Source organism: Camelus dromedarius, chromosome 32 (genome assembly GCF_036321535.1).
Source record: "Camelus dromedarius isolate mCamDro1 chromosome 32, mCamDro1.pat, whole genome shotgun sequence".
Classification (NCBI taxonomy): domain Eukaryota; kingdom Metazoa; phylum Chordata; class Mammalia; order Artiodactyla; family Camelidae; genus Camelus; species Camelus dromedarius.
Window position 1 is genome coordinate 14,305,564 of NC_087467.1, and position 14,219 is coordinate 14,319,782.

General features: G+C 42.1%; 1 protein-coding gene across 2 annotated transcripts in view; it reads right to left on the reverse strand.

Annotated features, from left to right (window-relative positions):
- Positions 1 to 14,219, reverse strand: part of LAMA3 (laminin subunit alpha 3) — a 197,451-nt gene that overhangs the window by 29,600 nt on the left and 153,632 nt on the right. For both annotated transcript variants that reach the window (XM_031439059.2, XM_064481539.1), the window contains 13 exons: positions 13,336 to 13,532; positions 12,024 to 12,140; positions 11,177 to 11,331; positions 10,777 to 10,918; positions 9,841 to 9,943; positions 9,303 to 9,419; positions 9,040 to 9,219; positions 8,361 to 8,503; positions 5,582 to 5,752; positions 4,022 to 4,173; positions 3,702 to 3,864; positions 3,159 to 3,292; positions 2,198 to 2,342 (listed from right to left, as the gene is read on the reverse strand). In XM_031439059.2, coding sequence (XP_031294919.2) covers positions 2,198 to 2,342; positions 3,159 to 3,292; positions 3,702 to 3,864; positions 4,022 to 4,173; positions 5,582 to 5,752; positions 8,361 to 8,503; positions 9,040 to 9,219; positions 9,303 to 9,419; positions 9,841 to 9,943; positions 10,777 to 10,918; positions 11,177 to 11,331; positions 12,024 to 12,140; positions 13,336 to 13,532 — 1,919 coding nt within the window. The remainder of the gene's footprint in view (positions 1 to 2,197; positions 2,343 to 3,158; positions 3,293 to 3,701; positions 3,865 to 4,021; positions 4,174 to 5,581; positions 5,753 to 8,360; positions 8,504 to 9,039; positions 9,220 to 9,302; positions 9,420 to 9,840; positions 9,944 to 10,776; positions 10,919 to 11,176; positions 11,332 to 12,023; positions 12,141 to 13,335; positions 13,533 to 14,219) is intronic.

Here is a 14,219-nt window from a genome sequence, read left to right on the forward strand (position 1 = left end):
CACTTAATTTCTTCACTTAGAGGAGGACAAGTACCATATGATATCACTTATGTGTGGAATCTAAAAAAATGTATACAAATGAACGTTTACAAACCAGAAATAGACTCATAGACATAGAAAACAAACTATGGTTACGAAAGGGGAAAGAGGCAGGGGGAGGGATAAATTGGGAGTTCGGGATTAACATATACACACTACTCTATATAAAATAGATAAACAAGGACCTAGTGTATAGCACAGGGAACTATATTCAATATCTCATAATAACCTATAATGAAAAAGAATATATATGCATATGTATGATTGAATCACTTTGCTATACATCAGAAACTAACACAACATTGTAAATCAACTCTACTTCAATAAAAAATGCTAGCTATTGTCATGATTTTGTTTTATAACAATCTATAATCAGCATGCAAAAATGGAAACTGAAAAGACACAGATCATTAATTTCATTTGAAAATATGGCTGCTACCTTTTAGAGAGAGGTATGGTCTTCCTCAAACCCCAGACTTTTTCCACCACCTGTTTTCTGACCTGTCCCGATGTCTTCGTCTCATTGGGTGGTCCATCCATTTACCTGTTGCTTGGGGATCCCAGATAGGGCCTCTTCCCTCCCACCACTCTCTTCGCCTCAGCAATCACAGTTGCTTCTGTGGCCCTAATTCAGGTGTGCCTGTGAAGCCCAAACACTTTTCTCCAGCCTAGACTTGTCTTTTTGGGGCTGGGTCTGTACATCTGGTTGCATTATTCCTATTGCTTGCATGACTCACAGATATCTCAAATTCAGAACATCGCTTACAGAGCTTACAGTCTACATGACTCCCACCTGCTGCCAAGCCGGTCTCTTCACCCTTCATTGCTTTCTCTCCTTTCTCTCTCTGATCACTGATCACCTTGCTGAGCCAGTCACCAACCAACTAGGAGTCATTACTGCATCCCCGTCATGGTGTAGGGCACATCCCTGAACCAGCCATTTCCTTAGAGGAAAGGTAAGCGGAGGAATTCCTGCAGTAGGACTTGAAGATTTGCCCAGACACAGTTTCTTAATGACAAGAAGACTTCTCTTTGAAGTCTACTGCCAGAGTCCTTACCTAAGAGGAAAATCAGTCCTTACCTGGATCTGAAACCTTGCTCTTTGAAGCCAGTGATAGTTCATTACACTCATAAACAACAGAAAAACATCAACTCATTGACAGTAATGATTCATCCTATTTAATAGCTGCACCCTAGATAACTTTCTCTGGTTACTAACATAACCATTTTGTAAGTTTTCTTCTAATATAAGCAGTATTTCTGGTTTTTAGTCTCCAAGGACTTCAAAATATAGCACAAAGAAGACTTTATTTTGGAAAACAACTGCCTTGCCCTGAAGATGCTGTGTGACCTCTCAGCTCTCTGTGTTTTTCAGGCAGGCTGGAAACTCTCCAAACCATCAGAACAGGTCCAGCCTTGGAATCTCCCAAAGGGTCCAGGCCAACCCTAGAAAGGAGAGTTGGAGCAGGTCTGTGACCCTACCCTGCAGGGAGAAGGGTCTGGTAAAACCCCACGCTCCCTGTCAATCCCACATTCTCAGACTGGAGATCCCACGGACTGATCCACGTTCCTCCACAAACTACAGAAGCACCTATTTTCTGGGGAGGTCAACGCCAAGCCCACCGACCAGCAGATGGCGCTGACGATCACTCGAAGAGGGTCACTTTGGTCTATTCTAAGCCAGTGAGAACCGTCTCTAGGAACCTCAGTTGCTTGAAAACAGAGTAGCTTCCATGTCTTGAAAAGTTAAGTGTCAGGCTGATAAAGATTTAATCCCGCACACTCTGGCAAGAGTCAGAACAATATGGAAACAGCAGGCGGTCACATAGTCTAGTTTTCGGAGCTCTCAGGAGGATTTTTTAGGCAGAATAAGTAGATGATTAGGCAAATAATAGTTTTCAAAGAATAAAACTGGCAATACAAACAGAATGGGAAAAGGGTGATTTCTCCCACATTTTGGTGGCATCTTCTCAAATTCTGAATTACCTGCCTTATTAAAACATATTCTCAGAACCAAAGAAAGTAGAACTGGGCCGAGGGGAAGGATGCAGGTAACATTTGCATGTTGTTTTTCAGATCTGTTGGTTGTTTATAATAACCCAGTTACCCTCAAATTGCTCAAATAAATGCACATATTTGAAGCATCTTTGAAGATTACCTGGTTTTCTGCAAAGAACAGCAGACCTCTGTCCACAGTGGTCTGAATCGTCTGTCCGAAGATTGGGAAGGGAGCATTTGGTTGAGTCGGAACCCGAGCATAGCCTGTACCTTCGAAATAATTTTTGTCCGACTCTTCCTTTCTCCTGTCAACACCAATCACCGTAAGTTAGAACACAGCAGCCGAGGAGCTCCCAGGAGAGTGTGCTTATTAATACGAGGTGAAAAAGGGAGCAAAGCCTCTGCAATCTAGTTGTCAGGATTTTGTTAGAGAAGAGAAAACATCTTTAAAATGTGAAAACAGCTGGCTATTTCTCCTGGACATGCTTTTACCCTCTACAATAATCCAATCCTACTCAACAAAGATGCTCTTCCAAGCCCCTTTTGGAAATGTTTACTTAGGAAGGTGTGGCCCAGCAGCTGAAGATCTTGAAATGCAAGAAACTATTAATTTGAAAAAGAATTTTATTCTGAGTAATAAATACTCAGTCTGTCTCATACGAGACTATTCCAAATCTTTTTAACTAAAGGGTAGGTCAGGAGCTCAATGCAGCAATTCTCAAATAGGTTCAGTTGTCAGAGTACCTAAAAGTCATGCTGTACTTTATGAACCACTTTTTTTTTAAATTTACAGTAAATAAATAGCTTGTGCCTAAATCAGGTACCAAAAATGCTGACTATTTTGTGGTAGGAGGCACCAAAAATTGAAGAAATTTATTTTTTTTCAAAACCAAGGAAATTCTATCAATCTACTATTTTATATAAATAACGAAAAGACTGTCCTTACGTATTAGATTTTCGAGGTGGGCTAGCACTGCTGCACACAAGCAGAGTTTAAAAATTACGGCCCAAAGCAATCAGCGACATTAACAGCATCTCACTGGCTTGTTCCTGTATTTTACATAATATGACTGCAAGTTACCAGGATCACAGAGGGACACCAGCTTCTAGGTTTTGTTTACCTTCTACAAGGCTCCACTTCTGTTGTGTTGAGATTGAAAGTTGTTCTGAAGTTGTACAAGCTCAGAACATTTTCATTGAGGTCATCTAACTCAATACAACCTTTGTACGGAGGGAATCTCAGTCTACTAGGAAGCTGGAAAAAAAAAAGAAACAAAAAGTCTTCTACTAACTGAACAAAGGACAATGATCAGATTGAACAAGAAACAGTGTAACTCTGTCACTTTCAACCGTCAATATAGCACAGGGGTTAAGTTTGTGGACCCTGGAGCCAGATGCTCTGGCTTTGCTGTTTTTCAGCCGTCTGATCTTGGGCAAGTTACTCAAACTCTCTACTCAGTTTCCTCGTCTGTGAAGCAAGAATGATAATGATGCTTTTTTCAATTAACATACTTAAGCCTTGATCACTGCACACAGAAGTACTCAGTAAGTATTAGCTATTATCACTGCATATGCCTTAAGAATACATAGTTAAATCCATTTTATACATAATTGTTTAAAATATCATTATGTTAAATTAAAATGTAAATAACATTTGCACTTACTCTAAAATCAGATGGGTAACCTCCAACATAAAATACAACATTTTCAGGATCCAAATTGAGGAGTGTGTTGCTATTTCCACTATCCATGTCATGGAATTGAGGTGTTTCTGGTTTACTGGAAGTGGCTTTTCGGGTGTAATTAAGCCTTGCAAACTGATAAATTCTGTTTAAAAATAAATTAGATGATAAAGTCACATAAAAGTTTATGAGAAGAGGAAAGCAATCAAAGCCAAAATACTAAAAATGGGGTTCACCAACGCATACAATGAAAGCTTGGTGAGTGCAGGTCAGATTAACAAAGAGCACAATCAGACCCGTACCTCTGAAATTTCACCCGGTCCATAACTGCCTCCTGAGTTTCGCTCTTGGTCAGGGTCTGGTCCACTTGGAGCTCAGCCTCGTGCTCTCCCAGGTTGTAGACGCACGTGAGCTGGCCGTCCACCACCGCCATGCCGATGTAGTCCTTGGACGCCTGGAGACACAGAGGCCACCTCAGAGCAGTTCACATACTGTACTCTCTCAACTCCCCACCCCAAGAGAGTGCATTTCAAGTGACCAACAGGTTTTATTCAGTCAGCCCTGGGCAGACAGAACGAATGAGGTGCTTCCTGGCATAAGATAACATAGATGGAATGGTTAACTAACAGTGTCTAAGCTGACTTTGCTTGTGTTAAAAGTGCCCTCATTGACTCACTCCCCCAGTCACCCAATTTGCAAATATTTGCCAAGCACTTGCCATAAAGATGAACAGAACTGGACACAGTTCTCCTCTAGATTTAGGCTGGGATGGGAGACAAGGCATTTTTGTTTTCCCTGTGCCATACAAAGTCCCCTTAACACCTTGTGTGTCCCTGTTCTAACACGTGGCACCCTATGTGGTCACCATCAGTTCCAGATGTATCTTCCTTCCCTGCTAGAATGTGATTTACCTTCCCTTAACAACAAAAAAACTCCAAATTTATAAAAATTGTAGTAAAATATACGTAACATGAAATTTACCATTTTAACCAGTTTTAAGTGTACATTAAGTACATTCAAGAAATAAATTTTGGGTTATTCTAAATACAGGGTGTGGCACCTAGTAGGTACGTGGTATAGATTTGTTGAAGGAATAAAGTAACATGCATTTTGCCATATAATACAAAGCAAAAAGTCATGTCACAAGGAAGTTACAAATAAAAGTGCCAATATCTTGAAGCATGAAAGGGTGGCCACTAACAATGTTGATTTTAGGAATCCTTAAATACCATCTCCACTAGTGACAGCCAACCGTTTGCCCATTGCCCAGAAATTTCGAGAACTGGGTTTCATAACCAGTCAGTGATTACCTTTTCCCTCCGACACTTAAGTGGAAGAGATAGATTTTAAGAGGAGGGATTAAAAGCTAAATTGAACAGTTCAAAACGCCTGTGATGATGGCAGCTTAAAGAATTTAGAATTACAAGAGATGGGGCAACTGGATTACTCACTCATGGGGCAGGAGTGGCTGCATTCACTCCAGGCCTCGCTCCCAGATGGTCCCCACCCCAGAGACTCGGAAGGGTCTGCGGCTGGGTGTCCCAGCAAAGAGGACAGACCCACAAGCCCGTCAGGAACCTTGTCTCCGTGAAGCCTGAGTGTGGCTGCCCCGGCGGAGGGAAGGGGGTGTGTATCCCGGGTGTGCACGTGCTTGCCTGTCCACACACGTGTGCTCATGGGCCGGGCCCCTTGGGCAAGGCCTCCAGACGCCCCCCTCCTGCAGATGATGACCTGTGGAGGCATCGGAGGTGCCGGGGTCTGCTGCCGTGGTGCTGTGCCAACGGCAGTGACACGGGCGTGTCGTGTGTCTCAAAAACCACATTCTGCTTTAAAAACAAGAGAAAAGTCACAGCAATACTTACATCTTTATTTCCGAGGTACATCACAAACATATTCTCCGTCCCCCCGTTTTCTGGGGATTCAGGTCTTTGGAGAAACAAAGAAAGAGACGTGTATCCTTTGAAATCTTCCAGGTTGTTTGGCAGCCGGACTTCGACTCCAGATTTACCATTGAACCTCATGGGGACGGCGACCTGGGAGAGACAAATCCATGGTGTCAGCCATGCAGACGGCAGGCGGGGGCAAGGTGGCCGTGCTCACAGCGGCGGCTTGTGACTTCATGGCTGTTCTTTCAACCACATATCAGCCTTTCTCAAGCTGTTACAATAGGGAGCAAAGGAGTGTGGTGTTGCCTGGACCTGGGTTCTAAACTCACACAGCTGCTTCGGGAGCTGGGGGTAAAGTGTTCATGTGCTTCCTATGTATCAGCCGTGGGTCCTGGGAAGTGCATTTAGTTCTCTGTGCCAGCTAATAATATAATTATATATTATAGTAATAAAAATAATATATTATTATCATCATATTGTGGTTATAATATTGATATTATATTAACCCTATTAATAGGATAATGATATTACTATAATAATAATATATTACGATAATATGGAGTTGTACATTATATATAACATATAATTTATCATAGTATAGTGTATTGTAATCATAGGGTTATAATATATACTAGTAGGGTTAATTTAATATTATAATCCTATTATTAATTATATATTATATTAAAATATAAAACTCTATATTATCTTTAAAATATTATTAATAACAGTTATATTATTAATATTATGTTAGCCCTGTTACTATATAATATTAATATTATATACATATAATAATCATTATTATTTTTCTAACGCTAGGAGGTTTCTGTGCAAATGAGCTAACATTTATGGAAGCACGTAGTATGATGTCTGGCATACAGGAGAAGTATAATGCATCAAAAATATTTTTAAAAAACGAACTCTTTGAAAAACCATTTCCCATGAACATGTTACATATTATGGTTGCATTTCTTACAGGCATTCAGTCCTTAAAAATAAGTGCATCCAGGCTTTCTAGAATGTGCTTCTTAAACTCAGGGGAAAGGATCATTTTTCCCTCTAATCTGCCCTCGACCAATAGTTTTGCAAAATATACGAAAAATTAAATTACTAGAAAATGAAATAAAGAAGGTATGCAAATCACACGCCCACTGATCCCATACTTGGATGCTGAGGCAATTCAAATTATTGCAAGTTTCTAAACATCTACTCTCAATTTTTTATTTCTATATAATGGATGAGTAACAAAAGTTCTCTGACTAGCTCTGGTCTGTGGACCCCCTTGGGTAGCAAAGAAAACAAATATTCTCGAACACTCTAAAGGAGAACTCTTGGAATGAACATCAGCTCTACATTTTATCTCCCAAGCATTTAAGTATTTATGGAGGACGTGGTATAAGCAAGGCCCTAGCCAGGGGGGCTCAGTGCTGCGGGAGCCGTGGCCTCTCCCTCCCCGACACTCAGGGCTCATTCTCTGCCTTCTGCTCCTCCCCTGCCCACCCCTCCATACAGCCCGAGTCTTTCCTGGAATGCCCCTCTGCTTCTCGGCACCTGGAAAACTCCCAACTCATTAAAAATTTTTTTGAATAAAGAAACGATTTTATGAACATAAAAAAAGGATGGAGAACACACCTGCATATGCACCATCGTCTCAAGAAATTAAACTTACTGCTATAACTGAAGCCCAGCACGTATCCCACCTTGTTCCGAGCCCTCTCTCCCTTCTCGGAGGTCACTCCTGCCCTGGGCTTTGGACTCCTATGTGTAGCTTCTCACGTGTGTTCCCATACTTTTACTAAATATCATCCATCTATAAACTGTAACTAGTCTTATTCTCGTAGGCAACAGCGCCTGCCTTGGTTAATCAGCTCTAAACCACTGTGCTATTATACACTGAATTTTGTTTGCTAAATCAGCGAATGAATGTAGAAAGGCAAAAGCTAGAAACATACTCTTTTTCACTTGGTTTTCATAAGGCCTGGGTGGGAAGAGGGGAGTTTCTGCCAAACTGAGCCTCAGGCTCTGTTTTTCTGCTACAGGTTTTATGTTGGGAGCACTTCTCTTCCCTAGAAGAAACGGCAGGTTTTGAGGCTCGAAAGTAGTAATATTGAGCCTAGAAATCAACCATAGTGCTTTCAGGGGAGTGATATTCTGACTTGGCTTTCTAATCCTCTGTCTCCAAATACCTCACAGGGAGGAGGCTGAAAAATGTAAGATATTTAATTTACACTATTTTAGGATCAAACAAATTGTGAGGGAGAAGTGTTAGGAATTCAAGTAAGTAATGTCAGGTTAAAATTAGAAGGGCTGATGGATCAGTGCTCCAATGACAGAAAATCATTGTAATCCCTTATTCACAACCCTGCCCATGTTGGTAGGAACTATCTCTCCATCCTCAATAAAGGTGGATTCTACAAATTTCAAGGTAAAAAGAGAAAGTAGGTCTTGTGCAGTATCACATCAGCACATTCTGATCACAGAACCCTTACTTGAATTTGCAATAACACTTTACCAATGGGGGCCTGGAGGAGAACTGGGAAGGAAACTGCTCCAGGTCCAGGTCATTTAAGGGATGAAGGTGATGTGAACTTTTGAAGGACAACAGGAGGAAATCAACTTTCACAGTGTGAGCAGCTAAAGAATTAGGGCAAGAAAGACAACCAGTTCTTGAGTGAATAGGTACCTTTTCTTTCTTAATGAATATGGTAACTTATCAAAGACTGAGCCTGGGTGCCCAGCAACGTGGGGACACACCCACCTTATTCGCGGCATCTCTGGCCTGCTGAATTAGCTCTCGTATGCGGTCCACATTGTCGGAGATATTGCCCAGTGGCAGCAGCTGTTGGTTAATACTTTCAATCTTGCTCAAAAGATCAGGCAGTTTGTTGGTTAATTTCTTTACTGTTGGTGAGATTACGAAACAGAAATTTAACACTGTGAGTTAAGAAAAGGTTAAATACAGATGTTCTGATAGTACTTGTCAAGTGGTATGTTTGGGTCCCAAACACTGGACAGGATGACTCAGAATCAGGTAATACCTTTTCAATGTTATAGAAATATATATATTTCTATATAAATACAGATAGGTGGATTTTATTCTGCAATCTAGATATCACATCATCTTTCTTGACCACTATAGAAAAAAATAAATCTTTGCTATTTAGTCTTTAATATTAATTATAATTCAATTCCTCATGATTCAGGGACCTATATCTCCACTCTATAAAATGGAAAATCAACAGCAATGTTAATGAATTTTAAAAAATCCCACTTGGTCCTTTTAAATAACAAAACAGCCACACTCTTTGAACATATTACATATTTTCTAATATTTTAATTTCTAAGATCAGACTTTACCAGGGAATAATTAAAACCGACCAAAGCATATAATGATGGGGAAAGCGGATACTATGTCCTGGCCAGAGAATCTCTGCTACCTGAATTATTCGCGTCAGTGAGAGCCTTGTTGAAGTCTTCGCTCTGTGTGCGCTCATAGGTGTCCCTAATTCTTTCCACATCTGTCTGAATGGGCTCGAGCCCGTCTAGAACCTCGTTTGTGATGTCGTTGGCATTTCTGGCCATGCTCTTTGCACCACTGATTATACCGTCGATGTCATCTAATGCACACAAATGGGGAAGCGTAAGGATGTAAAATGTTCGACCAAAGAAGCCAAGTGCAGCGGGTTAGGGAGATGCTGACCTCTCTGTATCCCACGGAGATCATCGCGGATGGTCGTGAGATTGGTGTCTATTAGCCCTTTCTGAACTGTAATAATTTTCAGAGTTTGCTGTAGGTTGTTGAGAGCCGGACTGATTTCTAGAATAGAATAAAGCAGCGAGAGGCAATTACTCTAATGATCCTGATCCTCCATTGGTATTGGTGGCGCCTGAGGAGCCAGGGTCCACACAGCGCTGAGCAGACCGGCATCTGAGGGGTCATCCCCGAGATGCCCACTGCAGGTGCCCAGACCCACAGCTCCTCCAGTCACAGAGGCCAGGGGCATACTGAGCCTGTGTATGAGGCTCTTTGGAAATGCACGTGAAGAAAGGGAGAGGCTTAATAGTGTTGAAATATTGGGTGGAAACATCAAATCTATCAAATAAACCACAGGTTTACAAAGTATCATCTCCATGGACTGAGAGTCAAGAAGAGGGTTTGCTTTTAGGGCTGCCTCTCCTGGTCTCCCAGGTTGTTTCCAAACCCATGATTATCCCAGCCCCCACCCCACTCCCAATACCTTGCTGTAGCTTCTTCTGTGTTATCTTGGCTTCGTTTAACAGTTTGTCGCTGTTGGAACTCAGGGTTTTAGCTTTTCTTGGAAGATCTTCCTTTATCACCGTCTGAAAGCAAAGCATTTATCAGCCATTAGCATGTGATACGCACCTTAGGAAATGCGGAGTAAGAGTTTTCATCCGACTCCAAAGCCCTCATCTTTAATCTTTAAAGAAAGAGGTTAGGAGGTAAGAAGGAGATTTAAAGAGGCTGTTCCTTAAAAGGTACGGTTAGGGCTCTAGGTAGACATTTGTGGCTTGGGGAGGCAGACGCATCTCTGCTGACATAATGACAAATGGTGTGACACTTTCTCATTTTCTCACTGGCACTTGTACAATACCCTCTGCAATAACGGAGGACAGAGCTGAGTTGCCTTTAGGCTCTTAATATTTAGGAGATAAAAGCCTTCAACCTTCCAAGAAGGCTTGTCCACTAATTCTCTCATAGTTAATCTATGTTCTTTATGTTTATACATAGGAATATTATACAGTGCATTTAAGATCCCGTAGGACTCCAGAGACACACCCAGAGACAAATGACAGGAAATAAATGGTTATCAAATTGTGTACAAAAATCTCTCTTCTTTGGTGAATGTTAGTACTCAATCACAGCATAAAAGCATCCCTGGTAAGAAGGATAGAATACTTTCATGGTTCAAAATCGATAATCAGTGTGACTTCTATCTGGTTTTACAAATGATTTTTAAACCTGTGCTACATTTATCAAACAGCCAAGTAAATACAGAAACGACCAAGATCTAAGAGCAGGTTCAAGTCTATTCTATACAAAAAATTCTGATCTAAAGTGATGCTTGTTCTGCTCCTCGGGGCAGACGGAAAGACAACGGGAGAATGAGTTGTCTCCAGAGTGCACCCAAGGGGGAGCCGCGGCAGGCGCCCACCTGGAGCGCAGACTCGGACGCGCTGGAGGCCTTGTCGGCCGCGTCCTCGGCCGCTTTGATGGCGTTGAGGATGTTCTCGTAGGCGGTGGCAGCGTCCACGGCACAGCGCACCAGCTCATCCCCACTGGCGTTCCTCTTGATCCTGGAAGATGGTTCCGGGAGAAGGGCTCAGCAGCCCTACCAGCCTGCAGCCGAGCCCCCACCCACGAACCTCCCCGATTCATTTGGGAAACCGAGGCTTGAGGCTGCCAGCTCCACCACTCTGCCCCCAGGATGCAGCCTGGAATCAGCCCCTTTGTGCCGCCCTCTGCCCTGGTCCGGAGACCCTACCCCGGGGAGGCCTCTCCTCGCACCCTGGCTCCAGCAGCCCCGGGGTCAGCCCCCCCAGGCCGCCACTCACTCCTCCAGCTGCTTCGCCAGCTCCTGCAGAGACCGTGCGTGCTTTTCCGCCTCCTCCACCAGGGATGCTTTGCTGGCCGATTTGGAAAGTTCCCTCACTTTGTCATTTAGCTCCTGTCTTGCTTCATTTAAAGTGACAACTAATTTTTCATATTCCTATTTTTTTCCAAGTAAACAAGAGACACTGTCAATTTAAGCAAACACCGTGTATGCCATTTTCTTGAACTCTGTCATAAACGACATGTTTCCAGGAGGCAACAAGAAGAAACTGTTTTCTGAGCCCATTCATCCTTGGTTACTTCAGATAGTGGCACTGATAATATTCTCCCAAGTTTCACCACCATTTGGAATATTTTCCATACGGTGGGTATCCGCTTTGATAAATTTTATAAAATCATGCTATTACCATTAGTGTATAGTTATACTAAACCAAAACACTTTTTCTGATTTAGAAATAGTGATCACAAAAGAGATTTCCAAAATGCCCAATGGGCTGCTAAGAAATATTGTTTTTTATCTTTTATCTTTTTTATCTTTTATCAGTCCTAAATATTTCCTGCTAATAAAGTTATGCCTGATATTTTTAAAATAGCATCACAATTTTTTTTGGTTGTCACAAAATTATCATTTGCTCATTGCAGGCAAATTAGGTAATACAGAGAGATATAAAGAAGACATATCATTCACCCCTCCTCTGAGGGACAACCACTGTTAACACTGTGGGGTATTTTCTTCCATCTAAAAGACGTATATTGGAGAAAAAAAAAATTGGTTGGCCTATCTCATAGTTTCCTTGAAATATAATTTAAGTGCTTTTCAATTTTCTAGAGAGCAAGTTTTGCCTCTACCTCATGGCTTCTCCTCATCAGCTGCAAGACAACATTAGCCTGCAGTAAGGAAGAGTCTGCGGTGGCCAGATGCTTGGCAAAGTCACTCTGGAGGGAGTTCATTTCTTTAACTTGTCTCTGCAGAGAATAAAAAGAATGTCGGCTTGAGTGGCATGATGTACTGTCGGAAGGCGCAGGCGTCCTCCTCGGACGACAGCATAGAAGTAATTTCAGAGCCAGAATGTTTTCATGAACCTAAAGGTCACTGAGGCAACTACAAAGCCAGGAGAAATCACTTCGATTTGTAGTGTGGGTGCGTTGTCACGGTTTCTGCAAACCACACGCTGATGGAACAGTCATTGTCACCTTGGAGAAGGTTTCTACACTGGGGTCAGCTGGGCCAATGAGGTGGATGTATAATTAAGCTCTGGTTAGTGGGTCAGAACGAGGGGTTTTAACGAAGGAAGCCAGCAGCAGCCATCAGCACACTCTACATGCTGGTCCCAGTGCTTCAGTAAGAAGGCACGGAGGCCCTGGGAATGCCGGGCTGGAGGCTGCCAAAGCTCAGGGCCCCATAAAACTGAATCCTGCTCCCTGCCCCTTGGCATAATCAGTGACTTCCAACAGGGGTGTTAGTATCTGAGGAAGCTTCGGGAGTTAACCATATCACCATCTGCTAAGATATTACTCATTTTCTTGTGCTAAATTCCTCTTTTGGGGCATCAGTCCTATTTTACTCCACTTTGACCTTACTATCATTTCACAGCCTCTCACACTTTTATTGCTGTTTTAGCATACAGTGTCCACCACTGAAACACAACTACAGAATCTTGAGCTTTAAATTCTCATTGTAACTCCTGCATGTGGCCTGTATTTTGACTTATTGCCTATAAAGCAGGTGATGGCTTAAAATGCCTTCGTTGGTGATTCTTGTAATGATGTTTACATACAGGACACAAAAAGTCAGTTATTTAAAACATACATTATATGCTTTGAATTAATTATAACAACATTAGTTTAATTTCTCCTCTACTTGGCAGTATTACTCCTCCAGGACTCTGTCAGCCAGGGGTAGGGGTGAAGCGATTTGCTCTGCTTTCTCTGTGGTTTAAGATCAGACTGTTTTCTGGCCACTGAGGAGTAGAAACTACTTTGATTTTGCAATGAATGCCTCACTCTGAGTTTGACTAGGGTTTGCCACATAGACAGGCGTGTGTGATTAGGGTTTGCTATACAGACAGGTTGCCTGGCTTTGCCACCTTATTAACGATAAAGACCCCTGCTCCCTCATCCCTGTCATTCACGAAACTGCAGATTCTGACTGCGAACTCACCTTGATGGATTCCAAAGCCCTCTCGTTTTCTCGGTTGAGGCCGGCAGCCTGCTTGGCTTGGGCACTTGCCTCCTGCAGCGTGGCACGGAGGTCACTGAGTTTGGCTTCATAGTCATTTAAAGAATCTCGTATATTCTTAACAAGTCCGTTGTTCTCCACCTGCTGGCTTTCCAGCCAGCTCCTTATCCGGTTTAGCACTGTAACACATCACCTTTTTTGTTTTCCACTTGAGAAATGAGTATATCAAAGTTAAGTTATAAAGACTACAAAAGGAGAACTGAGTTATCTACTCATTTCACGGTTTTCCTTGAACTTGCAAGGGAATGGGAGGGGAAACGAACATTTAGGTTAGGTTAGGCTAGGTTATGCATTGCACACATCGTCCCATTTAACTTTCACGATAACCACATGGAAACAGTAATTATCAGTCTCATACTTCAGATAAGGAAATGGAGGGCCTGAGAAATTAGGTGACAAGGTTTCAGCCTTGGGACTTGAACTTGACCTGCAGAGTACAAAGCACATGCTCCTTCTACCACGACTACTGTCTCTCTGCAGCAGAAGCCAAGATTAGTATTAAATTTCAACAATACCAATGCTACACGAGAACTGCTACTATCCCATATAAACAGTGGCTGCATCATCTTAGCAGAGAACAAAGATCAGCGTCTGGAAAAATATACCAAACTATTATTTCTTACAGTTGTGAGCTAATGAGGCATTTTCCCACATCCAAACCTTTGGATATATTCAGTTAATTTCTAGTACATCCATTTTTAATTTTTTTGGAAATCGTGCTAATATCAATGTGTGATTCAAAACCCCAATGATGAAAAGTGACCGTTAAAAAAATGATATAATGAGAACTTGGGTAGAGCTATGAA